At 47.9% G+C, this 27,797-nt stretch overlaps 2 protein-coding genes across 5 annotated transcripts in view; both read right to left on the bottom strand.

The window, feature by feature from the left end:
• Positions 1-11,800, bottom strand: part of CHCHD6 (coiled-coil-helix-coiled-coil-helix domain containing 6) — a 120,603-nt gene extending 108,803 nt beyond the window's left edge. For all 3 annotated transcript variants that reach the window (XM_082321810.1, XM_082321811.1, XM_082321812.1), the window contains exons 1-8: positions 11,711-11,800; positions 8,013-8,188; positions 7,259-7,333; positions 7,066-7,134; positions 6,245-6,429; positions 3,643-3,772; positions 2,366-2,435; positions 22-166 (exon numbers count right to left, since the gene is read on the bottom strand). In XM_082321810.1, the coding sequence (XP_082177936.1) occupies positions 22-166; positions 2,366-2,435; positions 3,643-3,772; positions 6,245-6,334 (435 nt within the window). In that variant the 5' untranslated portion in view covers positions 6,335-6,429; positions 7,066-7,134; positions 7,259-7,333; positions 8,013-8,188; positions 11,711-11,800. The remainder of the gene's footprint in view (positions 1-21; positions 167-2,365; positions 2,436-3,642; positions 3,773-6,244; positions 6,430-7,065; positions 7,135-7,258; positions 7,334-8,012; positions 8,189-11,710) is intronic.
• TPRA1 (transmembrane protein adipocyte associated 1) lies at positions 9,045-27,246 on the bottom strand. Of its 2 annotated transcripts, none has more exons than XM_082321809.1 (11): positions 27,157-27,221; positions 22,384-22,583; positions 22,099-22,231; positions 19,495-19,581; positions 17,797-17,869; positions 16,691-16,770; positions 15,386-15,496; positions 14,902-14,962; positions 13,749-13,851; positions 13,034-13,114; positions 9,045-11,946 (listed from the first exon to the last, which is right to left on the bottom strand). In XM_082321809.1, the coding sequence occupies exons 2-11, from the start codon at positions 22,572-22,574 to the stop codon at positions 11,712-11,714; spliced, it is 1,155 nt and encodes a 384-aa protein (XP_082177935.1). In that variant the 5' UTR covers positions 22,575-22,583; positions 27,157-27,221; the 3' UTR covers positions 9,045-11,711. The 2 variants fall into 2 exon arrangements, with proteins under 2 accessions (XP_082177935.1, XP_082177934.1); XM_082321808.1 differs by having other exon boundaries at positions 9,046-11,946; positions 22,384-22,586; positions 27,157-27,246.
• Between the last annotated feature and the right edge of the window lie 551 nt (positions 27,247-27,797).

The following is a 27,797-nucleotide window of genomic DNA, read 5'->3' as shown; positions in this document are numbered from 1 at the left end:
CTGGAGTTTTTTGTTACTCACCAGCTGGGCCGCTCTCTGCCTCTCTTCGTTAGTGTTGTTCCTTTCCCGCTGAAGGGCGGTATTCAAGGCCTCGCTGGCTGCTTCCCTTTCTCTCTTGGCCAGCCGGAGCAACTCCTCTTGGACCAGTGCCTGTTCTCGCTCATACCTGTACGAGTGCCAAAGGCAAACAGAGAGAAGGTGATCAGCAGACTTCTGGCAACAGAGGTCATGGCTTAGCATGGACTATCCCTGCCTAGAGCCGAAACACAAATCCATAATCTATTTGACTCAAAGTCTGCTCACAGCCCCTCCATTATCAGCAGGAATTCAAAAGTCCAACAATCTTTAAACATGACCTGCAGCTTCAGTGAGGTACAGCTCTGGCAACAACTGTAGACTTAGCACCATATAAGCTTATACTTCAGTTATATTTAGCTCTATGAAGTGCTTAATTATCACCTGAAAACAGTGAGAATAGGAAGTAGTTAGCTAGATAAATAGACACTGCTTTGGAAAAGATCAAGGGATGTACAGTAATAAAAGGGGTTAGCCTGTCTGACAATACTGCTCTTCTGCTCTACTAGGGAAAGAAAATCACATAAAATATGCATGCAGCAACAGCACTGAGAGAAGCAGCCTTGTCAGGTCACTGGACACCTGAATCTTAGATTGCCATGAAGGAAACTTTGTCCAATTTGAGCCCTGGAAACCCCACGTGCAAGCAAAGCGAGATTAACATGAAGTGAATAACAGAATAAATTAGGTTAGGTGGAACCTTTGAAGGTCATCTGTTCCAGCCTCCTGCTCAAAGGAGAACTAACTTCAGGGTTAGATCAGGGCCTTCTCCAGTCAACCTCTGATGACCTCCAGCTGTGGAGATTCTACATCCTTCCTGTGAACCTGTTCCAGTGCTTCACTGCACTCACTGACTGGGGTTTTCTGCCACCCTCCCTGCCCCAATACCCAGGCAGAATTTCCTTGCTGTGATTTGTGTCCCTTGTCTCTTGCCCTTTCAGTGCGTACCTCTCAGAACAGTCTGTCACTGTCTCTATTTTACTATTTTAGGAAGTTGAAAACAACAGTTAGATGCCCCCTCTTCTCCAGGCTAAGCCATCGCAGTTCCCTCAGCCTCTCTCCTCCCATGCCTCTAGCTTGCCGAGGTCCCTCTGAGTGGCAATGTTGCCCTCCACAGAGCAGTGGCCACCCCCTCAACTTGGTGTCATCCACAAACTTTCTCCGGGGGCATTTCAGCCCATCCAGGTCTGGTTCTGGTTTCACAGTTGAGCCACATGAATACGGGCTGCTCCTCCCTTTCTTGTCTTCCCTGCTTACCTTTCTGCTGCGTTTCTGCCTCTACCTCCCCTTTCCCAGATCAGGTAGTTGGGATGCAGTTTGGCAGCTCAGCACTGAAAAATGCCAGCAATTTCAATTCCACAGTCCCCAAGAAAGCAAACCAGCTTTCCAGAGACTTCCTTGGTTGCATCTCTGGCTTTCCTAAGGGCAGTGGGATTGATGCAACAGGGTTTTGCTTCAACAAGTTTGGCCAGTCAGTTGTAATACTAAAAAAACCACCACACACAGAGACCACTTTTCATTGTTAACAGGAAAAGACTGATCTCTACAGCATCTTTAAGAACACACCATCTTTAAGATCAGGCCAGCAGTTTTGTAACAGAAAGCTACTGAGTTACACAGAACTGAAGTTCTCACTGCCTTGCAATGCCGAGAACTAGGAGGAGACTGCTGTGGTTCTGACAAAGAGGACAGTTTTCTTCTGCAATTTTTCCACCCTTACCCCATCTTCACAGTATTTCTATCTTAATGAATAAAATAACCTTGGATGAAAAATTCATAGCACTCTATACTGGCTGACAGGCATTATGTCCAGTCTAGGAAAAGAAGGAGGAATGGAATCAGATACATAAGATGGATCTGATTAGTTTAGGTATAAACTGAATTAAACCCATCACCATGTTTGAGATTCCAAAAATCCCTAAGGGAAGTATCAGGCACAGACTCCTTCACTTGTCCCACAAAAGGCAACTGTACTCAAGGTTATGCTCTATTGGTCTTGCAATGCTCATCACACTTAAGTTTTGCGTAGTTACCAGCTCTTTACATTGGTCATCCCTGTCTCTCCAAACACCATTCCAATTGCCCGCAGCTCCCCCAATTGCTCTTTTTGGCTAACGGACAGGCTTCCCTAAAAAAAGTGTTCCATGGCCCTTAACTGAACAAGGCTTCAAAGGGGATTCTCAGGCATTAAAATATACAGTCACTGCACTCAGGCTGAAGTAAAACACATATATACATATATAGTCCAAAAGGAGCTAAACTATTGTCTTTTTCAAGGACTTCACCTCACCTCCTGTACAGATCCTGCTCTGCAGCAGAAGACTTCTGACCAGAGTCACTTGCCATTGGTGGCTGGATTCCTAGAAAGAAGAACAGAAACCTGTGGCAACTATAGTACAAAACACAGTCCTTCATCACATCATAAGTTATTCGAGAAGAGGAGAGTATTTCATACGTGTTAGCTCATCAAAAGAAAAAGACAATATACCTAAAAAAGTCTCAAGAAAATTTAAGTTTGATGAATGGAGTTTGAATTCATGAAAGAGACACTGACAGCATCGTCTTCAACAAGGCACGCTACAGAAAATTCTCAGTAAAGATGTTAACACCTCAAACCCCTGGTTTATACTGAAACGTAAGCATGGTTTTAGTCCTACTTTCCGTTTCCTTCCTGTAGTTCCATTAAGTCTTCCCATTGATCTCCTATCCTGGTTTTCCTGGTAATTACAAGGGATCTCACAAGTGGAGATGAAATTATTTGATGGAGCTTAGGCCATCCATAAGCCTGAATCCACTTTCAGGAAAGATATAGGCCAACAGCAAACAAATCTTTAACAGCGAAAGTCTGGCCCCCTAACTTCATGTTAGTCTGGATGCCTTAAACAAATCCCCACTGATAACATATATCAACATAGTATATTTGCGAACCAAGAGAAACCAAGTAGTTTTCTGACCTGTAAAGATAAACTCAGAAACCAAGTTCTCACCAGCCACTTGGCAAGCTGTGCTTAGTCAGCCTATCCTTCCCTACGAGCTTAATTCCAAAAAAACAAAAAGCAGTATTTCCCCCACCCATCCACAATATACTCCCTGTGCATGGAAAGGACACAACAAGTCAGCTTGCCAGGAATGAAAGATAAAACAAAAAATTTCTGCCTTGCTTATTGCACGTTCATCTGAAATCCTAGAAACATTCAGAAAGCGATGCAAGTTCATTGAAGTATCTGGGAAGGGTGGTATCGCAAAGATGAAGGAAAGGATCTAGAAAAACAAGTTGTCTTACTTAAGGTCACACAGCGACAGAACTAAAACCATAGCATTTTAACTTCTCCAACTGCCAGGTGACATGGCTACCTTTCAGAAGCATAAAGAGGATGTGACAGGACTGTAACATCCGAGGCACTCAATTATGCTGATATCTACACCCATAAAAGTGTTACAGGCTAATCAAAGAGCTCCTCTCACAAGGTAGTCTTGACAAGATACAGGCATACTACATAACATCCAGTGGCAGCGCTGCTGAGAAGTGTGTCAAAAGTCCGTAGACCTGAGAGGGACTGACAGTACCTGGAGATTTAGGTTTCCCTTCTGCAGCTGGTGAAGGTGGAGCTGTGCCATCAGATGCACGGGGCGATCTCTGGTTGTCCCTTTTACTTTGAGGAGATTCTTTCATTCTGTTCACTACATCTTCAGAGAGCTGAAACACACATACACGGGAAAGAAATTAACCAAGTCAACTCTTAATACATATGTATTTGAGGATAAAATCTCCCCATCTGTTAGTTTCCATGCTACTGCAAAAGTATTGCCAGTTACCTCATTTCAATGCCACCGTCCTTCAAATCCAGGTGGTCAACATCTGTACGTTGACTTTACATTTAAAAAACCCATACTCTATCAGTAAGTGATAAAACCTCCAATCTACTGACCCTAAAGGCTTCACTGGACAGTAAGAATGAATCTTCCACAAATACTAAGGAAGGTGGAGGGCACTGCTAAACAAGCCAGTCCCTTGAGTAGGGACGTATTTACCAGAAGTGGAAGGAAAGGAACTAAAGCAGACTAAGTCCGTCCATCTGTCCTCCTTCTCCCCCCATGCTTGCTAACCCAGCTCAGCATGGCAGAAGCATTACAAATCATACAGCGGAGAACAGCTGCACAGCCCTCTCATTCACATAAGGCTGCAAACAGTTTTGCAATCTCAACTTCATTCTCACTCCCTTACTTGGGTCCAAAGCCATGGAAAAGAAAGAAAAGGTAACTCAAAGTTTTCTGGCACTTCAGTCCAAGGGGCTTCTCACAGCACCGTCAAGATCGATCCCTTCTTCCCAAGGTCAGAGGTTTGTGCTGACTGTTCTGGCTCCAGAACAAAATGAAATGAGGCCATTTCCCCACCTACGTTTGTCACAGTAGAAGACACATCTTCAGCTGTGCCACTGCTATCCAATTTAACAGTGTTTTTGACATTATACATTGTTATCATGCCAAATCCCTGTTTATGGGAACTGGTTTTTAAAAACACAAACCTGTAAAAAGCCAGACTTAGTTAAGAGCAGGCTCAGTGGAACTACTTTTATATACATAGCTGCAAAAAGCAAATAACCTCTTTGGTAATTAGAGTGGGGAATGATTATTTCATTTCACAAAACAAACAAACAAACAAACAAAAGGAAAAGAGAAACTTTTACTTCAGGAAGTCAAACAGAAAGGCCTACAAAGACCACAGCTCATTTAACCTAATCAGCTGTCATAAGATACACAGGGCATCTTCATCTTGAGCTCCTGGAGGTCATAAGCACACCAGTAACAACAAACACACATTGGTTCCATCAGCATCCAGCTGATGGAGCAGCTGACTAAATTAAAGCATCAAACACATTGCATCTATGGCAGGTGACGGTGAGTCCTCAAGGGGCCCCCACCTACATCCTGTAAAGAGAAATCAGGCAAGAATGACCTTACCTCTGTCAAACACTTTAAAAAGGAGATTGGCACAATCTTAGTTAATTTTTGTCAAATAATTAGTCAAAATGGGATGAAAAATAAGTAACCACAGCAAAACTCACTCTACAAGCTCATTTCAGACGAATCTTAGGGGAAAAGCAGATAAAAGCATGAAGAAGCAACAGCAATAAAAATGATGGTAGTAATAAAAAAAAAAAAACCTTAAATAACCGATGAAAAATAGGGAGAGAAATCTTGATGGGGAAGAAATGTTCCTTAATGATACCATTACCACTCTCCAGGGCTTGTTTTCACAACACATATATGCAGATGTCCGATCAAAGTTCAAGCAGCTTCCCACTGCCCCTCCTAGAAACACCCCTAATCCTCACTAATCCCCACAACCTCTTATGTCCCTGCATGATCAGACAGCGGTGCTTTGCCAAGGCTCTTGGTATCATTAATAAGGGCAGAGGTGTCTCCTCTTGGATGCCCTCAGAGCCACGCAGGGTCTTGAGCATCAAACTGCTTGCAAAGCACAAGGCAGGGGCAAGATCTCGTCGGTCTCTTCTCCCAAGTAAGAAGTGATGGGACAAGGGGAAATGGGCTCAAGTTGCGCCAGGGGAGGTTTAGATTAGATATTAGGAAAAATTTGTTCACGGCGAGAGTGGTCAGGCCCTGGCACAGGCTGCCCGGGGCAGTGGTGCGATCACAGTCCCTGGAAGTGTTCAAAAACCGTGTGGATGTGGTGCTTAGGGACACGGTTCAGAAGTGGACCAGGCAGTTAGGCTGACAGGCTGGACTCGATCTCAGACGTCCTTTCCAACCTTAATGATTCTAAGATGGGGTCATTAAGCAGCGAGGAAGGAAAGAGGGGCGAGAGCAGAGTTCGGAAGGGGAGATAAAGGGCTGGCATGTCAGCACCCAAGAAAAGCCATGCTCAGGCGCTCGGCCCTCTTTCCCACCACTCTCCAGCCATCCCATCGCCTCTCCAACCCCCTACTCCTTCAGCCTTCCACGTTTTTTTTCCCTCCCCTCTTCCTTGCTGGTTTTCCTCACTCAGCCCTTCCAGCCCTGTACCGCATCCCCCGACCCCCCTGCCCGAGCTCCAGGGCCAGCCCAGCAGGGCCTTCCTCGGCCCAGCTCCCCGCCCTCCAGCACCCCCGTCCCCCGCAGCCTCCCCGCCTCCCTCACCCGGCCCCAGAACACCCGCGGGCCGCCTCACCCTGATGCCCTGCAGCACCCGGACTTGCTCCCGCTCATCCAGCCCGAAGGAGACCTTCCTGCCGCCGTGGCTGCTCTCGCTGCCCCCCATGCCGGCGGGGCGGCCGCTGGGGACGCCTCTCCCCGCCGCGCCCCCCACTCACACCGGGCTGCGGCTGCGAAGAGCGTCTCTCCCCCTTCCGCCACCTGCCAACATACCCGCTTCCCATTGGCGGCCGGCTCCGGGACGGCCAATAGCGCGGCGCGGTGCTGGCGGCCAGCCGCGGTGCAGGCTGGGGGCTGTAGTCTGCCGGCGGCGGCTGCGCGGGCCGCGGTGCCAAGGGCGCGGGCGGCCTGAGGCGGCCCCGGAGACAGCGGTGCTCCGGGGCCGGTCACCTCTTCATCCCCGCCCCGCCACACAGCCATGGCGGCACCAGAGCGTCTCCGGGCTCGGTTTCCAGCCTTTGGCCTCGCTCGGCTTCCTCCTGCCCTCCCACGCCGAGGGCTGTGCCCGTCCTCCACACCTTGGCTTTGAACGCAGGACCCAACCGCCCCCTCAGCTCCCACCGCGATACACCCCGCTCGCAGCGGGTCTTCACTGCGTCAAAATCATGGAAGGAAGAAAACCAAACCACCCCTTCCCACACAGAAAATAAGAGGGGAGGCACGAAGCTTATCTCCTAGCGCCAAGGCTGAGGAACCACCCAGACGTCGGGCGCGGAGGGTTCACGGCCGAGGAGCCCCCAGGGACGTCCAGGGAATTTTCCCTCGGCAGCATCGAGACAAAGCAGCCCCCATCGCAGCAAAGCGAGGGCATCCCCCTCGCCCCACCAGGAACCCCACCTTCGCACACACGGTTTCTCCATGCTCCTTGAGGAAGCTCACCACCCCGACACGTCAGCTCACATTTCTCTGGTGATTAAAGCCAAAATTGCAGTCTACGACTCGTAGTCAGTTTTACAGCAGCTGCTCTGTGGGCAGAATTAACCTCTCCGCTCCTTTCAGCCACCCTGTCCCAGCAAGACTGTGCCGTTACCTGCCGTGCCGGGTCCCACCTCGGTCAGGCCATCGCGGATACAGTCCCCATCGCCAGGCACGGGCAATCCACAGCCTAAACCAAGGGAAAGAGAAAGAATATCTGTAACACACAACCACCGGACCGAGAAACAGCAGCTTTGAAGGCTCTTTTCCAAACAAAGCATCTGCATTCCCAGAAATACAGGCCACGTGATGACCTAGACAACTTTGTGCATTTGTAACCAGCCAGTTAACGAAGCCTTAGTATCGACACACTACTTATCTACTCCTTAGTAGCGCATCAGAGCAGTTTTAACTGTTTAATGCTTATTCTTCACTGCAGTTAATGTGGCAAGCGCGGCTTTGACTCAGCAGTGGGACTCTGGCCAGCTTTAAGGGAGCACCTAGGAGTCTCTGCCCCCCAAGATATCCAGGCCTCTTCTACGGCGTGGTCCTGGAAGCAGGAATATTTTTGTTATTTGTGCAACACCTCATACACTGGGGACTCGGCCCATCGCTCAAGTTCTCAAGACAAGGGCACTGCATCGCAGTACCGTCTGCTGTTTGCACTGCAGTATGGAAACACTGTGCAAGAGCAAAGGTCTGGCTGAAGTCAAACCGTGATTCCTCCCAGAACGCTCTCACCAGCCGCTTGCGCATTTCTCATCTGCCACCTGCTCGCTTCATTTGATGGCACCCAGTTTTTGTACTGAAAAAGCCCGCAAACAGTCATTCCTTATTCGCCGCCTCTGTCCTCTCAAGGTTTCACTGACCTGCGCCGTTGCTCTTCCAGGCTGGCGAGCTCTCAACCATGTAATTACTCCACCAGAAGTCTTGCCATAACTTTGGTTATTCCCGTCATCCTTCCTGAGGCCTTTTTCAGGTGTAACTCCAGCCAGGTGTTACATTTCAGGTGTAACTCCAGCCAGGTGCCTGATCCAGGCATCATCTGCAAAGATCCAGGAGGGAGAGTGAGCAAAGACAAACTAAACCACACACCGCACCTACAGCCGTGCCTTCCTGGGATCGCCAAGAGCCTAAGGGTGCCCAGCAGGACCCACTGCCTGCGGGCCACCGATGTGGAAGCAGTCGTGATAATGGTGGAGGAACTGTACAGCAACTCAAACGCCTCTCCACCTACGCAGGATGTCATCAGAGTTAACTCCAGCGGTAGCATCTCCTGGGGCAATCCCCAGTTTTCTGCAGGGAGCCTGGAAGGAGCTCGGAAAGGTTTTGTTGTACAAGGGCACGACCCAGTCCCAAGGCAGAGACGAAGCTCACCCCCTTCCGCAGCCTGTACACCCCCGCCCAAGTCACCCTGACGGGTGCTGACTACCGCCAGCACGCTGAGCTGTTACGCAGCAGCTAGCACATCCTGCCTGCAGCCAGAAAATTAGTCCTGACACACAGGGTTCATTTCAAAGCCCAGAAAAAGAGATAAGCAAGAGTCAATTCCAACTTCCACATCAGCCTTTTCCCAAGCAACAGCGAAAGATATCCTATAGCACAGACCCTGATGCAAAGCATGCCCAGGAACAGCAAGATCTAGTTACCGAGGGAAGAGTCAACAGCTTCACCGACAGTTATTTAGACCTGGAGTCCACTCCCTGCACAGTCATCAGCTGTCCTAGTAACAGCCTTCCAAGAAGGAAAAAATCCATCTCTGACAAAAGGACATCACGTTATTCCATTATTATCTGCCATATGTGTTCAGGGATTTAAAAAACAAATCTGAAAATTATTTTTTCTCCATAATATGGATGATTTGAGAAAGAAAGTATGACCATTTATGCCAAACTTAATTTTATTTCTTTATTTTACAAACAAAAATATACATTTATTCTATATTTTCTCTCTTTTTACCCCCCCACGCATAACACACTTCTGCTCAAGGACCATTTTGAATATGGCCCAAAGCATTATATATACATAAAAATACAACAGGAGGAAGGTCAGTCCATGACCTAGCGCAGAAGCTCCTCAGCAGCAGAACGTGGGACACTCCAGAAATGCTGGAGTCCTGCCAGCGAAGGACAGGATGGACACGTCAACCACCTGCACAGGTGATCCTTCAGCACTGAATTCAGCGATAAAAAGGCAAATTCATATCCTGCTCTTCACGTCACCAAGGAGGGCAGATAAGTCCTCTCAGGCAGGGTGCTGAGAGTCAGCAAATACTCCTTGGGACCGAAAAGCAGTTGCTCCTTTATTTCTCAACTGCTTTAAGACCTTCATATCTCTCAGCTCTGTCCAAGGCCCACCAACTCCAGGGGAGCTTTGCAGGTTTCCCCACACTTTCTAACAGCAGCTCGGGATCAGTGTTGTAAGCAGCTTTAGGAGCAGGGCAATTCAGGCACCACATCATTCATCTCTTCTAGAGTAAGCAAGCAAGCGTGGCTCAGGCCGCTTCACAGCAAGTGACGGGAGGAGCGTGGAACGCTTCTCTAACGCGGCAAGGGCTGGCGTAGCCAGTTGCTTCTCCAGCCCTTACGTAGTCACTGCACGGAGGGGAAACGTGAAAGGCTGTTTGTTGACCTACATGAGACAATTCAGCCCTCACACATAGACCAACAGAAGCCTTTTTTCCTCAAAAGTAAATAAAAGTGGGGGGGGGGGCCTGTTTGTTTTCAAGGTGCCAGTGCTACTTAGAGGCCTGCAGGGCAAAGTCCACAGGCAGAACAGAGAGGCTGCATTGCTCATTAACAAAAAAGATAAGCAAAAAGGCCTGCATAGTTTTGGCAACCAATACAAACTTTGTGTTCTTACCCAAACTTTCTTTCCCTATGGTGGGAACACCTGGTAGCAAATGCTTTCCCCTACCTGCTCACAATCCAAACTAACACCTCCACGCTGCACCCTGCATGACAATTTCCCAGAAACTCTTCCCTCAATGTTCTTCCGGAAAAGCAGTGAGTTGGGGCAAGAGATTCACACAGTCCTCAAACATTTCAAATTCCCTCCTTCTACCGTCTCGAATGGAAACTTGCTACTGCTTATAGCAGATCTCCACCTACCTGGAGGACTCAGGTAGGAAGGCACCCCCAAAGCTAGAGGAATACACCTCGTTATCCTTGGAGAGCACAGTATGTCCCAGAAACCAGCCTGATGCAGCTTTCAGCTGAGCAGTCCCTGGATTGGAACACAATGTCTTGAAACTGCATGCTAGACAGCTCAGACAACAGTAGTCCCTTCTCTGGCATGGAAGAGGTTAATAAGAAGTTCCAGATAGTCTTTAAATGAACCACGCTCCACATGCACCTAAGTATTTTCAACATATCGAGCCATAAAACCTATTCAGACCAGCAGAAGTCTGGGGATCTTAACTGCAACATGAGAGAAGGACACTGTCAGAGAAACACATCCATCTCCCACTTGCCTCCAACTTAGAACAGCAGCCAGCTTGATTCTAGCCCACCTACAGTGTTTGAGAGTTTCCAGTCACTAAATGCTGACAGTTCAGACTCATCATGGGCTTCTGCTCTGCCTCAAGCACCTGAACATCTCTGGAGCCTTCATCTGCAGAGTCAGCTTCCTCCTTCACAGCACTCTCTAAGACCCTGCCAGAGCCACGAAGCAGGGTGCAGATGGAAAATGCACCTACCTCACAGGTTTTATTCTTGAAACTCAGCCCTGATTCAGTGTTGTTACTTAGATTTCCCCGTGAGTTCAGACACACAGTAGCACAGCCTCCATAGACTGTTTCACAGCTACTTCAGCTCAGCCAGACAGCGGCACTGTCTGTCCTTCTGTCTCCCTGTTGTTCAGTCAGTTCACATCCATGCCGCTAGCTACTAGCCCTGCAAAATGCTCCCAGGGCACAAAGACCAGTTCATTCCTCTTCACACCTCTCTTCCCACACACTCAGAACACTCCTTTTAACCCCTAGCAACTGCAACTCATTATTTTCATCAGCATTAGCTGAAACCAGAGACGAGCCCAGCTGACCAGCTTCCCTCTTCAAGCACTATCACCACCTATGCTGTTGCATTACAACAAGACCCAGGCAACCATGCTGCTTGAAAAAGCCCAGGAAGACCCTCTTTGGTTTCAACCACCAAACTCCTTCTATATATGTACAACATAGCAGTCAAATCAACACCCTCATCGCTAAACGCCATTCCTCTAATTGGCAGACAAGTGCTTTCAGTCATTGCAAAGGCAGAGGTGCCGGTCAGGCCTGTCTTCTGGGTCATATTCACATCTGGAACACGGAGGATCAGGAAGGTTCAGTGTTTACAGGTTTATGAACAAAACTGTTCTACATTGTTCTCAGGTAGCGACAGAAAATGTTCTTTCCAACAGGATTTGGGCTGCCAACTTCATTCCAGAATAGGTTTCAGAAATCCTAAGGAAGAGAGGAAAGCCACGGCAGATAGCCGAGGACAGATCTCCAATGGATATCCTAACAGCTGTGGTATCAGGGAGTTTGGAAGGAAAAGAATGAGGCATCGAGTGAAGCAGGTAGCCCTGCCTTAGGCATTGATGGCTTTCCAGCGGTCACTGTCCATGCTGTTGATGCTGCCCACGTGATACGGCATAGAGGCCACGTCATCCAGGTAGGCTGTGGTGTCAATCTGCGTGCTCGAGTAGAAGCCAGAATCCATTCCCTCCTTCTTGGCAACAGCATAAGGGTGGGGTAGGTGCACATCCACGTCCTCGGGTTCATCCACCTGACATTTGTATGAGAAAAGGATCTTCGGTTCAGACCTGGAGTGATTAAAGATTTAAAATACATGTTTAAGCAATGTAGTATCACAGCCGCTTATCCGTAACAAACTCAGCAGCACTAAGAAATTGGGTATTCAGACCCTAAAAACTCTTCACACGAGCTTGCAGTCCCGAAATATACTTAGCAGAGTAATTGCCATAAATTAATGCTAAATGTAACCTTTGGACTAAGTCACCAAAGAGAAATAAAAACAGCAGAATCCTGACTCTAGTGTGGGAAAGGTGTTCTCGTCTTTGGGAGTTCTGAATTACTGAGGGCAAAGGCATCCAAACACCACCGGACTCCCCGGCAGCCTGGTTACTGGCACCAACAGGACAGGAGTCCACCTCAAGTTTCATCTGTGCGCATCAGGAAAACCAAAATACAAACACTTGTGGATCAGCAGCTTCCATCTCTAACTCCAGACACTGTTCCCTTCTGATTTCAGAAGGCAGCAGAGGCACATTTTGATATTTTAGGAGTACTTCATGTTCTTAGTTATTTTAAAGCCTGCTGTTTCTTGCTTATGGACAAGAAAAGCTAAAGCCTACACTAAAACACTCGGGTTTTCCTACCAAGCTGCATCTCCTCTGAGTGGCCACACGGCGGCAACCCCGACCCAGGAATGGCACTCCCGAGTGCTTTTAACTGGGGACTTTTGGGCCCATTGCAGAGGAGTCCTCAACCAAAAAGTTACCTAACCCCTCAATCCTTTCTACAAACCTATCCCAAAACCCACCCAGGAGACCATTTAGCCTTCCGGGACTCAACCTCTCACTAATCTTTTAGTTAACAACTTCAGTGGAAAAATTTCCTGTACTAAACAGGATGCAGCCACTGAAGAAGTGATCCTCATAAATGTTTGAGAGGAATATAGCTACCAGCTCTACTTTGCATACAAAGGAGTCTTCGACAGAAGTGAGCAGCCCTGGGTCACCCAAGAAAAACTTCAAGGCCAGAAATTAAAAACTGGTTCCCTAACTGGCATTCTAGTCGCTGCCTTTATTCTACCGACAGGGAGAACGTGAGTGCAAAACAATTAAATGACAATATATACCCTCTAAACTCCTGTTCCTGGCTACTCACCCAAAGAAGCCTTTCAGGAATGCCACATAGATGAGAGGTGCAAAGAAGCTGAAGTAGAGGAACGTGGTAGCATCAACACAGCTGTCAATGGCAAAAGGGAACATGAAGGAATTCAGCACTCGAGCACAATACAGCTGGGTAACACCAGTCGCATCCCCTCCAGAATGATCCGATTCGCCTCCCGAGTGTCCAAGCAGAGGACAAGAAAAGTCTTGTGCTAAACAAACTGAAACTGATGCAAAGTAACAGACGTGGCCATCAACACGCGTCACTGCTGAGGGAACCATGCCAAGACCCAAGGTCTGACCAAGAGCACAGTCTCAGTGCTCCTAATCTTGACCTACAGAAGTGACACTGATCCCTGCAGAACGAGACTCCAGACATGAAGAAGGGTATCTCCATGCTGTTTCTAGCCAACAGCCTATTTCCTCCCTTATTACCTATGAAACATGAGCCAACGGCCAGGCATCAGTGGATTCAAACTATTACTCTCACTCCCCACCTCAAGACCACTGCAGAGCATGCAGCTCCCCAGACCTCCCCGCTGTGAGTTTCCTGACCACTCAGGGGTCTTCTGGCACAAACCAGAACCAACAGCTTTGTGCCTTCTCAGGAACACACCACAAGTTTGGTGTCTTGGGAGAGGCAGTGTTGAAGGACACTCAAACGCAACATGAGAAACTGGGCTGCAGGCCTCCTCCCCCAGCATACATACCACAGTCCTTCTATGATATCCACGCAGAGGAGGGCACTGCCCAGGCCCTGCACCAGGTTCAGCAATGCCAGGATTCCAGCATAAACATAAAAACTCTTCCTCGCTGTGGAAGAGACGTGGACAAAGATGAAGCTCAACCTCATAAGCCCCAGCCCAGTGCAAAGCTGTTTGATGGAGATGGCAAACAACAGAAGCATCTCACCATCTTGTCTGTTTAAGAACTGAAGAATTAAGACTGCATTTTCCTGTCCCATGCTGGCAGGATTGGCAGAGGCACAGTGGACAAGCCATACCCTCCTGCACGTGTATACACACACACGATGGGTTTTGAAAACACATGGTCATGGCAACACATGCAAGGATTTTATAGGCAAGCACCTGGAACCCAGGTTCAGTCACGTAACTGAACGCAAGAAAAACAAACAAAACCCCCACAGCGGAAGCAGAATCTGTGCCCTTCTGACGTACAGCACTAACAAAAGTGCTCAGGAGGCCTGGACAGGAGCAGCAGGGTGTGCTGGACACCAGGCGGATCAGGCCCAGGCCCACCGGTGTGTGGCACATGCCACACATACCCACTCCCTCAGGGTACCCACAGAGATGCCAACACCACTTAGAGAGAACAGCCCAACGCAAACATCTTAGTAACAGCTTCCCTCCCTATTCAAGAGCTGCAGATATTCTGCAACAAAAAGAAAAAACAGAGGAGCATCTTAATAAAGGAAGTGCCCAGATAAAAATTATTAAGCTGCTCCCAATTAGCCTTTCTTTCCCAGGGGCCAACCAGCATGTACACTTCAACATCATACATCCATTTCATAGGAAGCTATTGTTAAGAAGCCATTTCTTACGGCTCTCTGAAGATTATATACTTACATTACATCTGTACCATTAACTCGGCAGTAAATCTTGTTTTCTTAATGTAATTGTTTAGCTACTGAAGTAGCAATGTAATTGCTCTTATTCTGCTCTCCAAAAGGCAGAACATACTCTTTTTCCAGGGATAACTAATCAGTCCTTTGCCCTGTAACTGTACCCCAGGACAGTGGGATGTATCTGCAGCACAACCAGGTACAGGAACCTCTTACTCCTATCTGTGTTTTATCCTGGCACCATCTCCATCTATACTATGGAACACACTACAGTCACTTACAGGGCAAAGAAATCCGGTCTTTCAGAGGAGTTTTTGGAAGAATCACCACCAAGGAATAGACCTGTTGAGACAAAGAACTAATTGTTCCACGGCTGCTTGGCAACTGAACTCCACAATCTTTGCAGGGATGTGTGTGGTGTCACACGCTCCCGAGGTGTCTCGGGACAGGGGCACAGACCCCTGACATTAAACCCGGTGCAGATGTGAAGGCCCCACCTCACCCCCTCCAGCACAAAGAGGCTGGTCACTGAGAAGCAAGGGAGCGAAGGACACCTGAGATCCGCTGGAATTCAGCTGCCACAGCTTACGCTGCTCCCACCACATCTTTATTGCTTCAGCTTTCCCGCCACACGAGAAGCACCAATGCTGCACGGTATCAGGCAGGAGGGGGACGAGGGCCTTATCATACACAAATCATCCTCCTTGCCCTATTTAGAAAATACAAAGAAGCTATCAGAGTGCGTAACACATGCCCAGTACTTACCAGAAAGAAGAAACAGGAGCTGGCAAGCCAAAAGTGTCTCCCTCCATGGCCATAGATGTTGAAGTCTTCTGCTGAGAGGTGGGCATCAGGGTACAGGATTTCCAGGGTGCCCTAGGAGAGAAGTGACACCAACGTGATTCTGTTCTAGGCAGCATCCTCACTAGAGTGGGCATCTGGACAAGGGAGACTGTGTTTAAAGAAGTTCAGACAACAGCTGTCCCTGCCACCTAAGACCCAACCATTGCTCTGCTTTGACCAAGTTAAGCTCACACAGAAAAAGAGGAAGAAACTGAAGACAAGAAGTGAGGGGAAAAAAGTGGCAGGAATCTGCATCTGAAGGAAACCGGCATCAATGACATTCCGGAAGAGAGACTGCATGAAGGGATAGGGGATGCAAGCAGTTGTCTGTTTGAAATGGAGCTCTCAGTCTACTTCCGTCTCTAAAGTAGACCTCTCCTGCTGAAACATCCAGAATATAAAAGCTCACACTTGTGCGAGAGTTGGGAAAGGATGCTGTCCTATTCACTTGAATTCCTGAAAAATGGTATGAACAGAAGCTACCTTACAGACAGCGGAGAGAGAAAAGTGCTTGTAAGCACTACTGAACCCAGATATAGCTCCAACACTTGATATTTAATGAGGCTCCTCCAGCTTTATCATGTGGTAATCATCAGCTCGCTGCCTCCGCGAGCAAGAGCCTGGTCACAGAACAAAGATCTGTGTGTTATTCTGGCGCTTCCCCAAGTATAGAGACACAGGGCTGACCACTTACATACCAAGGAGAAGAATAAACCCAGACACACAGGGCATTGTTCAGAGAGACGGAGACACAGCTAATAAACTGAGCTAGCAAGCCAGCTGCTAGTTTGAAGGGAAGCAAGAGCTCTCAGCTCTCAGAGTCGGGAGACAAGAGGCCCACTGCACTGCCCTTATCTGGCAAGCACACCCCAGGTCTCTCCATCTACTCTTCATGTCGCTTGAGGCTAGATTCAGAACTTGTGGCTCAGGTATGAAAAACCTCTTACTCCTGTTCCAAGATTCACTAAACAAAGCAATCCATTTAAACCTCACCTCATTTCTTCACCTTGGCTGAGCCTTTCATGCCATAAAGAGGACAAGGAGATACAGTCTGGTGTATGCTCTGGGGATCCTCACACATTGCCAGAGGCATCCAGTCTTCTCCCAAAACCTCATCCAAAGAGCAAAGCTGCCACTTTCCAGATAGAAGTCCCACACCTAACTGCCCAACTCCAAACAACGTCCCCTCTTTTGCAAAGACTAATTCTTCTGTTCCAATGTACTCACCTGGGTGACAGAATATGCCAGAGACAGAACGGTAGTGATTGCCAGAACACGTTTCACGCTCGACTTGCTCTCCAGGTGACCTGGAATTAAGGAATACAGAAGTGACTCAGGATGTGATGCCAGCCTTGGTAAAAATCAGTTCTCTCCAAAACCAATACAGCAGAATATTTGTATTTCCAGAAGCCTTCAAGGGAAGGTTAAATCTCACTTAACTGCTAGAAACCGCTTCCCTGTTTAGAGCTGAGCCTTTCACAGACAAAATAGTACTTACAAAACAACAGGTTTTAACTTGCTTTCTTGCTGCCCACACTAACATAGAGACAGCAACTAAGTCCTTCCACTGGGGTTACAAAAAAAAAAAAAAAGTCAGGAATGACTCCAGTATCTTGTACACTGAGATGTTGTAAAGTTTCTTCTCAGGAAAAAAAGTTGATGGGAGACTGGGTTAGAGCAGGGGAGAAGGGCTCGCATAATTTAGAGAAATCTGCACTGGAATATGCTGGAGCAGACAATCTCCAAAAGCTCCTTCCAACCTAAATTATTCTGAGTCCTCAAAAGATGAAAGAGCTAGTGCTCAGATGTCCCACTAGCAGACACAGTGACACCTACCAAGCCCTCCCCTCTACCTCTGACCCACAGGAAAAGGTGCTCCAAACAGCATTTTCACTTGTACAACTGAAAAAAGTAGAGTTACAGATTGCAGGTACAGCTAAAGCATCTGAATGAAGCCAGGATGGAATCAGACCAACCAAGGAGGGGACAGAAGGACCCTCAAAGGAACCATCTTAAATAAAATGGGGTTGAAGCAAAGATCAGACTGTTGATCTTTGCATAAGTCATCTTCACCTAAGCTGTATGCTCCTTAACCACATGCATGCAGGACAAAAAGCACATATAAACCCTGAAATTGCACAAGCCATAGATCTGTAAATATAATCAGCCTTTCAGCCATTTCTAACTAAAACTACCCAATTTGTCCTTTGTCTTTATTCTAGAGCTCCTTCACTTTATAGAATCAGCATCTCCACAAACTTACAGATGCAGCCTCTGTGAAAAGAAAGGGAATAGGAAACATTCAAAGCACTCAAAAACCTCCTGACACATACCAAAGGCAAGGCCTAGAATCACCACACTCAGTTCAATCGCCAGAAGGAAGAACCTTGTGATCTCCCACAGGATCTGAGGGATAACAGAAACCAGACAAACATGATTAGACAGAGCCAGGAACCAGTTGTAAGTTAATAAAGCAAAACTCACACTCTCTGCTCCAGGGGATGGCAGCCTCTGAATGGAGCAGGTCATTTCCACAAACCTTCCTCATGCTTTGTAGGGATACTAATTACATGTTTATTCCAAGCCCTGTCCATACCTGTGAAACAGAGCAGTTGTGTGGGAGCAAGCAAATAGCATGCCTACGGAGAGAGGAAGTGGCCACGGTTCACCACACCTGAGGATCTGTCACTTCTCTTGGATGTGTTCTTTCTGCTGTACTCCCAAGGAGCACAAACCCGAGAAGACCTCAAAAGTATAATATTAAACACGGCCAGTTCTTAAAGCACTGGATTCTGCAGTACAGTTATGACTGAACAAACTCAGTATTCTGCACTCCTCCAAAGCTGCTGATCCCTAAATCTAAAGCATATTCAACTCTAAAGCCCTCCCACTTCCAGCTTGTCATTTTCATTCCCATGTCTTATTTGGTGAAACAAGACCAAAAAACCAGCAGGTGAGGCAACTTTCCAGGTACTCACGCAATAAATCAGCACCAAACCTAGAACAAGAACCCAGGTTCTGGCTTATTAATCCTTTTCCTCTGAACACTGAACGGTACTCCCTCTTGAAGAGGCACGATATTTTGAGAGGCATTTGATGAGGCACTTCTAATCTCAGAAAATACACAGTGTGTGTGTGTATATGAGAAAAAACAAAATAAGCATAACAGGATAGAACATGTGTTTACAGGAAAAACTGACAGAGTATCCCTCTTACTGCATGACTTCCCAGCAAGGTGCACTTAGCAGCAACACCAACAGAGCTGAAAAGCACCTTCTCACCTCTTCTCCATTATTCAAGTCCTGGACCTACATCTATTCAACAGAGCTGAATGAAAATGCTACAAACATCCAGCCACTCAGAACAAGCAGAGCATTACAATGCTTTGACAGGTAACGTTAAAGGGAAAAGCAAAAGAACCACACTGATCCCAGAGAATAAAGCCAGAAGACCTGTACTCTGTGGGTGGCTCTTGGTCCTCTAAGACCTCAAGAGTTACAGAGCTTTTTGGTTTAGGTAATATTCCGCTGCAAGTCAAATGACTATAACGGAACAGCACGCACAAAGCTATTTCCTGTTTGCTAAGGGTGAGCCTGGTGCTCAGAGCGGCTGCAAGGACCTTCAGATGTCAGTCTCCAAAGGGAATTTGGGTTTGTTTGCTTTCAATACAAAATAATTAAATATTTTTCAAAGAGCCACTCAAATATTGCAAGAGTAACAAAGACCAGGTCTTGCCTATCCACTAAAGGTATCTGAACGTTTAGCTCTTTCAAAGCAGAGTCATTCCACACCTGCAACGGGGAAGTTTTGCTTCCACTATTTGCGCATCTATTTTAGGAAGTCCATTGTTTTACAGCCCTGGATGTTGTGATCATTTAGATACAGCTATCAGAACAGGATTCCATAGTACACACAGCTATGAGTACTGCAAAAAAACAACATTCTTGTATGCACATTAAAGGGAAGCTGTAGCAGATTGCTGTGATCAGAACTACACAAAGCAGAGCCTCTGAAATCAGCATCGTACCTACCTTATCAGCAACTGTGGCAGCATCAGAGGCACTCACAGTCATGGAGACAACAGCACGGGCAATACCAACTAAAGCCACCACAAATACCTGCACAGAAAGATACCAAAAGTGAGCTCATGTCAAAAGGCACATATACAGTAGTGACCAGAAACACTTTTGGAATACCATTTCCAGGTCAGCTTTCAAGCCTACTAAGGATTGCCTGTAGCAGACTAGAGCTAATTTGCCAAAGAAGATTCCTCAGGCCTGTTAGACGAAAGAGTACTGGCTTAGAATTTAGGAAGGAACAAATTTCCTCAACTGTCAGATTAAACAGCTCTGAAGAAGTCTCATCCACTCTTTACAACAGTATCTTTACAGGCAACCAGTCTTCCCACCCCTCAGTCCACTGGGACAGCAGAGGAGAAAAAACAGACAAAGCCCATATCCCTCCCAATTACAAGATCAAGTGCGTGGTATGACTGAATAAACCAATCACATCAGATAACAGAAGCCACTCGATGCCGACTACCACACTTCAGATCTCCGATAAAACTAAAATCTGCAGTTCTCTCGCTCAACACTGGCAATGCTCAGGAACAGAGAGGAAAAAGGTCAGCTGCAGCCAACAGCTTTAAAACATCTTACCCTGCTGCACAGCGCAACATAGGGATAGCCCAAGTCAGCTCGTGTACCATTTAAGCATGGCAGCATGGAGCTCAGCAAGGCCAATTTACCAACGCCTGTGCTGTCATAGCCGTACTATGCAATTAAGAGCTCAGTTGGATATACCTACCCTCCACTGTGCAGGCTTATCCTCTAAGAAAGCAGATTTTTCCAGCTAAAATTCTCCGAGTCACAGGCTAATTCTAGCGATGTAGGTATGAGACAGCTAAATCTGTTAGAGAGTGAAAAGAGTTCAAGCTGATTCTAAGGTGGCTGAAGAACGGAAATGACCAATAAGCCACCTATGAGTGTTTCCTCCTTAGAAAAAGAAGGGATGCAAATGGCACGAAAGAAGAATACTACAACATTCCTCCTGGGGTGGAAAACTCTGGGACAAGACACCAACAAAAAAGGGCCCCTGAAGATAAGTGTTCTGGAGCAGCAACAGCTCATTGGAGAGGAAAACACACCCTTTTTGCTTCCTCTCTAAGTAGGCAGAGACTTTTCCCAATCTATTAACTTAGCTTTAATCACTGACTCCACAAGAAAGCTTTCCTTCAAGACGTGACAAACAGCCGTTTGAAAGGAAATCCTCACAGAACACACTTGCATCCTCATTTCCCAATAACACACTCCAGAAGATCAAAACGAGAGAAAGCGTTTTCCTCTAAGGCCGTTTCATCACTTTCTGCTTCTCATTTCATTTTGAGAAAGTAAACAGCATAAAGTCAGTTCACTTTTTTCTTCCCTTTCGTTTCTCAGGAGTTTTGCTTTTCAAAGCCCTTGGCATGAACTTCTTACTGAGTCATGTGCATTACTGGAAGCATAAAGGAAGATTTAAATCCAGACTGGAAATGGCTGGTAATATTTTTAAAAGTTCGGAGCGTTCGTGTGTGTACCTGGTTATCCAAAACTGTGCACAAGCCTCCAGGCCTGAAAGAGCTAACAAGACTTCCCACCAAAGATTCAGCTGAGGCTACTAGCTCAGATTTGGTTTCTATGCTTCTTGGGTTTTGCCATGCCAGCACCCATACACAGCCCAAAGAAGGACACCTGCCACCTAACCCAATTCAAACACACATTTACTTCTACAATCTGTACTAATCTCACTGAGGAAGAGCAAGCATATGATGCTACGCACTGAGGCAAGCCAGGATCTCAAAAAGCACCTATGATAAAGCTTCTGAATGATATTTTCAAACAAATTCAGCCAGGTCCTTAGCTGCATTTACCATGCCCTGTGAGCAGTATCACAGTTAATAGGTATAGTGTTCAGAGATTACTAAAGAGACTACCTTAATGTGATCAAGAGTTGCCTGTGCCTTTTTAAACTGGGGAGAGGAGAACAGACAAGACCTTAGAAGTCTGAGAACTGTAACTGTACTGCCTATACATTCTGTTTCCACCTTAAGAAGTATCAAGAACATCATCAAGTCAGCAGCCACTTTGATAGGATGGGAAAGAAACTAACAGGGTTGGGTTTCTATATTCCCAGGCTAAGCAAAATGCTGTCACATCACCATCTTCTACAGCAGATGACCAAGCTTTTCAACACAAATTATTCCCCAGTGTTTCACCTTCAGTTCCTCGGTGAGAAGCTGGTTTTGTGTCACGTGCTACTTACTGCACAGAGCAAGGAAAGTGTAAGATACTAGATTCCAAGACAACAAAGCAACAAGAGAAGAAAAAGGGAAAAGAAAAAAAAAAATCACCACAGGAGAACAAAATCCATTCAAATCCAGCAGATACAGTCCCAGAATCTGTGAAAAGCAGAATTCAAACAGTGAAAAAAAAAATATCTGTGTCTACTTCTTGTAGTACACCTTCAACTAAAAATAATAGATTTTATCCCTGTGAGATCTGGTCTAGGCTCTCTCTCCATTAGTTCAGTGATATTGTTCATGAGCGGTAATAAAAAGCCACTCACTCATCAGTTCGAAAGCACAGAGCGGTACTCACTAGTATGTAGAACGTAGTGAAGATTGGGCTGGAAGTGACCCGGATTTTGGCCCTGGCAGAGGGCAGCTTCCAGAGAAGAAACATAAAGAAAAGCACATTGGGAACCAGGAGCAGAAGATCCCAGTAGCGGACTCTGCAAAAAGTAAATAAACCAGGTTTTTTCCCTGTTCTTCAGCATCTAGAAGGGAAGGCACCAGCCCCAGTCCCTTCTCAACCAAACGCTGAGAAAGCAAGCTCTTTCCCCCAGCCCAGGGTCAGACCGTGGTCCCCCTTCCTCCGTCTCACCTGGACTTCCCAATGTCCTCATAGAGCAACAACAGGCACTTGTGCGGCACAGTGATGTTGGTGTCATTGACCGCCTGCGTTGTTGTCGGGGACAAAGTTGTCACGTTATCCGGTGCTGTCACCAGGGCAGTCGAATGTGTGACGTTGTCAGACACAGATAATCTCATCACAGACATCATGGACTGGAACATCCTGCCTGCCTTCTGGTCCAGGTCAAACACAGCGCAAGACAACCACAGCAGAGACAAAAAGCAACATTAAATCAGTTGTGAGTCACAGCTAAAAAACACATCCCTGCCATTAGGCCCCTGCACAACTGCCTCCTGCTTGTTACAGCAAATTACCATCATCTGAAGACGGTATTACACAACGAAATGCCACCTGCCCTTACTCTGCACACAGCCATTAGGGTGGACAGAACAAAAACACTATCTTGTATCAGAGTAACAAGCACCTTCAAAACAGTGTAATGCTATGCTGGATTAAACTTTGTGGGTTTTTGAGCTTTGGCAGATTCATAGAAGAAATCAAGACTGAGCAGCAATACATGGCATCATCAGAGACAGGAAACCTGGAGACAGAAACCCTGCTGTACCAGAACATTAATTATCATTCTAGCTCTAGTTACAGTCAATTATTTGGTTTCAGCTATTGCAAAGAAAATGTGAAGGCCCCTGCCTAAAACCTGTTGCTGTTACCAACCCCCCCAGCCTGAGAGCAGGGAAAGCCTCACATACTTTTACCTAAAGGGACTGTACCGACTCTTATCTTCCAAAACCAACACTGGCAAAAGCCAAGATTCAGCGTTTTTCTTCTGACCCTCTGCAAGACACCAGAACTATTCTTATTTTAAGCACAACAGTAACACTGTGAAAATACAGCACCTAAAACCCTGTTAGCATAAAGTCCTCCAGCTTCTTTACATCCACCAGTCTCAATTGCATTGCCCTTCTCAGACACAGATCAGCATCATCACTGGTAGTTTACAAATCCAGAACCAGACGCAGTCCTGTCTAATGGGTTTCCAAAGGTCAAACTCTCGGGAGGCAGAGAGCTATGGTCAGAACCAGAAGAGTCATGGCGCTCAGCTCTTCTGTCTGCTCTACCTTGCACCTCTCCTGCCTCTCAGAAAGATGAGAAGATAGAACCTCCCATTCCCCTGATGAAACTTTTTTGTACTGCCTTCCCCAAGAGAACATTCACACGTTTTCCGCCATCTGTCCATCCCCCAGGCCCTACACTGCTGCGAAATTAACTGTCCCTCCAGAAGTTAACGGGAAACTCTGCTCTGCCATCCATAAAACTCCACGTGCTTCATGCCCATGCCCGTGGCTTTGGCAGAAACAACAGCAGCAGTTTATTCCTCTGTTGGTTCTACGATCGCCTTGGAAGCTTAAGTGGACTATGGCACACAGTACTTTAGATCAGGATTTACTATATACTAGAGTTTTGACCTGATTTATCTTACTAAGCCTGCTCCTCATTTGATGTTTCACCTTGTGCAAATCCTCTCCTCTTCCCACCCTAAAACAGCAACTCCCACCGCTTAAGGCACCTGACTAGCTACAAGCTGAATGCAAACAAACACAAGGTCCTACCATCTCTCCTGGCATTCCCCAAAGAAGTCATCACAGACAACACACAGATTCAAAACAAAAGTCTCTTATCAACTGGCATCTTAAAGATGCACATCACCAGAGACAGTGCTCTAGCGGTCTGTGTGATATAGTTAATCCAGGATTCACACAAAAAAAAAATCTGCCTGTTTGACTTTAGCCCTGGCTGGCACAGCAAAAGCTGCCAGCCTCCCTGACAGGACTCAAAGTATTTTCCTTGCGAGGTTCTGGGTGACTCACAAGTTGGAAAGAATCAGCACAGCCCTGTGTCATCTGTTGAGCTTTTAGAGTTCGGTAGCACCTTCCCCACAAACCACTCGAGACTGTCAGCCACAGGCTCTTCTTTCTCTCCAGAGGCTGAGAGGGTAAGAGCTAACACCCTCAGCTAACAAACCCCCCCTCTGATTCATCCACGCTGACAGGTACTCACTGAGCTGGGAATTTTCTTTTGCCACTGCTGTATGCTGTGCTGGACAAGGGACATTCACGTTAAATAAACACATGCAGACCTGGAAAGATCAACTTTGTGCTGAGATGGCAAAATCCGTGCCAAAAAATCCTAGTTCTAGTAGAGGTTCCGGCAAACAACCTTCATATCCCAGACTTACCTCTCTTCCCTCCAGCTTCTCACTTCTCTCAATTGACACCGTTGAGAATGATTTTCTGTTAATAAGTTTGCTCCATTCTCATCCTCTGAAACACCACTGCATCTCAGCAGCAGCAAGGACAAGTATGTTCACATTTGCCAATACAGAAAAAATTCTACCTAATTTTTAAAAAAGCTGAGAAAGAGTAGAGGAAAAAACCTCACAGAGCATAGGCAGAATAACATCATCAACTGCAAACCATCACACCCTCCTAATATCTCTTCTGGGATAAAGAATTCGATCTGCCTGTCACACTGACAAGAGCTCAAGTATAAAGCTGTGAAAGAATTACATAGGAAAAACATCTTTCTTATAAGAAGAACAAACAGACTCCATTCTTTTTCCCTAGAAGCCACCACTATCACGCAACAGCAGCGAGCTGCTGATAAGGAGAGGAGTTGGCCACACGTAGCAGAGCTCCAGTCACGAGGTTTCAAAGGGCAAAGCAGAATCAAGCTTACCTCTCAGCCAGGCTGCTCGCTACGGCCTGGTATTAGTATCGTATTCTTCCTCCCAAGATGAAGCATACACAAAGACAGAGCAACAGAACGTCCAACATGATAAGAAAGGGCAACCAAAGCCATCAGCCAGACAGCACGATCCCCATGCTTTTCTAATAACTAAGGCCTACAGCAAGGATGTGGAAAACGGTCCGGTTCCTGTCGAAATCACCAGCAAAAATTCCGCGGCAACAGGACCAGGACCTGATGGCAAGGATCCGGCTAGGCTTCCTCATCCCCAGCAACACTGCTCCTTACAGCACACTGTCCAAACCCTTGCCCTGTCTAGTCCAAAATAAATCCAGTCAGCTGAGCATATCCAAGAGATCGCTCACCGCACCCCGCCTCCACGGGGCCGTTCGCTTCAGCCAGCCCAACCTACACCATGCGGGTAAAGTCACCCCGTAGCCACATCAGAGGAAACCAGTGCCGCAGTCCTGGTCTCCCTTTTTCTTCTAGCAGGCAGCTCTATTTACCATACACCAGAAAACAAAATAAAATGGTTTGCTACACTACAGCTGAAGTCACCCTGACTTGGCTGAGGTCTATTCCTCTGTCCAGGTGCCGGACTCCCAAGTTGCATCCAGATCAAGCACATCCACAGGACTCGCAGGTTGCTGTGGCAGAGTGCAGGGGAAGGCTCAGCTGCACCTTCAGGGAAAATGATCCCCTCTCACCGAGGAGATGTTGTTTCTTGATTCACGGCACCATAACCGTATCAGAGCCCAGTGAAATTCGGGGCACAAATCACTGGCAATTCCCTGTTCTCTCAAAGCCCAACCACATAAAGGTGAATTATACACAACCAGAGTTTCAGCTCCAATAAAAAAATGAAAGTTTTCCTCCTTTCTGAAAACAGTACCAGAAAATCTTGCAAGTACAGGTCATGCTAGGGTTAAGATTTCTCCTTAAAACACCGTAGTTGTGCAAGAAAAAACTGCACTGTCCAGATCCCTGCGTAAATACAACCGTTACTTCAACAACTTAAATGCTTAAGAAGAAACAAAATAAAAAATAAAAATAAAAGCCACGGGTTTTTTCTTCTCTTCCTTTTTAAGATGGCTCTTCAAACGTCACTCCTGATCACCACAGTGGCATTTCGCATTTCGCCCCTGGAACTCACAGGGCAGCGATTTTCCACCAGTGACCAAGGACCTCTCTTTTCTCCACGTTTCATTCTCACATCTCATTCTGAACTAAACCGAAAAAGAAAGGAACTGCAATGCTAAAAACAGCCAAAGAAAAATACCGAAAGCAGAAGTACCGACAACAAACCAAAACCATCAGACAGAGCATCCCCAGTTCAGGGATGTCTTTCAGAAATAAGTAACCTCAGTTTTTTTGCTGTTTTGTTTTGGGTTTGGTTTTTTTTCTCCGCTAGAAGGCAGGTGCACAGACAACAAGCAAGAGGGCGGCAAGTGAAGCGAAGTAGCAGTATGCGGCCACTTCACTCTATGCTGGCAAGGAAGCAGTGTCTGATTTACGGGCTGCTAAAGGAACCAGAGAGCTGGGGAAAATCTTGAGTTACTTTCTACCCTTTATGCCAGGCAAAGGTGCCCCGGACGCTGGGGCCACAGGAGGGCTCCCCGCTGCAACAGGAGGCCTGCAAAGGGCAGGGCAGAAGCCCAGCCGGCAGCGGGGTCCGCCCGGGTCACCGGGAACCTCCGAGCCGACGCCGCCCGCAGCCGAAGGGCCAGGCAAGGCGCGAAGCTTTTCTCCTGCCGGCCTCCCCGTCTGCAAAGGGCGGCGGCTGGGGAGCGAGGCGCGGGCTGCCAGAGCCCGGCGGGCGCCTCCAGGCTCCCCCCTCACCGCGCCCGGAGCCCGGCGACCCCCGCGGGGCCTCGTCCCGCCCCGCCGCTCACCTCAGAGGGCCGCGGCCCCCGCCGCAGCCAGGCCCTGCGGCCGGGGCAGGCCCCGCCGCCCCTCCCCTAAGCGCCCCTCCCCTAAGCCCCCCTCCCCGCAAGCCCCCCTCCCCGCAAGCCCCCCGCCCGGCGCCGGCCCCGTTCCTACCCGCCGCGGGCCCGGCCCTGCCTCCCCGGCGACGGCGCTCACCGGCGGGGGCCCAGCCCCGCCATCCCAGGCCCCGACCCCGCCGCTCCCCTCAGCCAGGGAGCGTCGCTGAAGACCGGCACCAGCAGAGCGCCGCGCCGCCAGAGCCGAGGGACCGACGCCTGTTCGAGTGGGCCTGGCGGCGCTATTGAGAGAGGGTCCCCGAGAGCGGTGCCGCTCGGGCCAATCAGGGACCAGCGCAGAGAGGGGCTGTCAGCGAGGCCACAAGAAATAGCGGCGCGAGCCAATGGGAAGGGGCGGGAGGCGGGACTCGGGGCGCGGGCCGGCCGCGCTTTAAAGGAGCCTGTGCCGGGGCCTGACTGCCTTGTCGGGGGAGAAGTTTTTCCCAATACCCAACCCAACCCTGCCCTGGCGCAGCTTGAGGCCGTTCCCTCTCGTCCCATCGCTTGTTCCTGGGGAGCAGAGACCGACCCCCCCGGCTCCAGCCTCCTTTCAGGCCGTTGCAGAGCGCGATGAGGGCTCCCCTCAGCCTCCTCTTCTCCAGGCTGAGCCCCCCCAGCTCCCCCAGCCGCTCCTCCCCAGCCTTGTGCTCCAGCCCCTGCCCCAGCCTCGCTGCCCTGCTCTGGCCACGCTCCAGCCCC

Source organism: Platalea leucorodia, assembly GCF_965183815.1.
Source record: "Platalea leucorodia genome assembly, chromosome: 9".
Taxonomy (NCBI): Eukaryota; Metazoa; Chordata; class Aves; order Pelecaniformes; family Threskiornithidae; genus Platalea; species Platalea leucorodia.
This window is presented reverse-complemented; position numbering and strand designations above follow the sequence as displayed.

What these genes read in the sequence shown, in the direction of transcription:
- TPRA1 (XM_082321808.1), bottom strand. Translation starts at nt 22,574, where the DNA reads ATGTTCCAGTCCATGATGTCTGTGATGAGATTATCTGTGTCTGACAAC. An exon ending in TCACTACGTTCTACATACTA is followed by an intron (nt 19,582 to 22,098) that starts GTGAGTACCGCT and finishes CTTTCTGTGCAG; the next exon opens with GTATTTGTGGTGGCTTTAGT. An exon ending in GATATCATAGAAGGACTGTG is followed by an intron (nt 13,115 to 13,748) that starts GTATGTATGCTG and finishes TGCCATTGACAG; the next exon opens with CTGTGTTGATGCTACCACGT.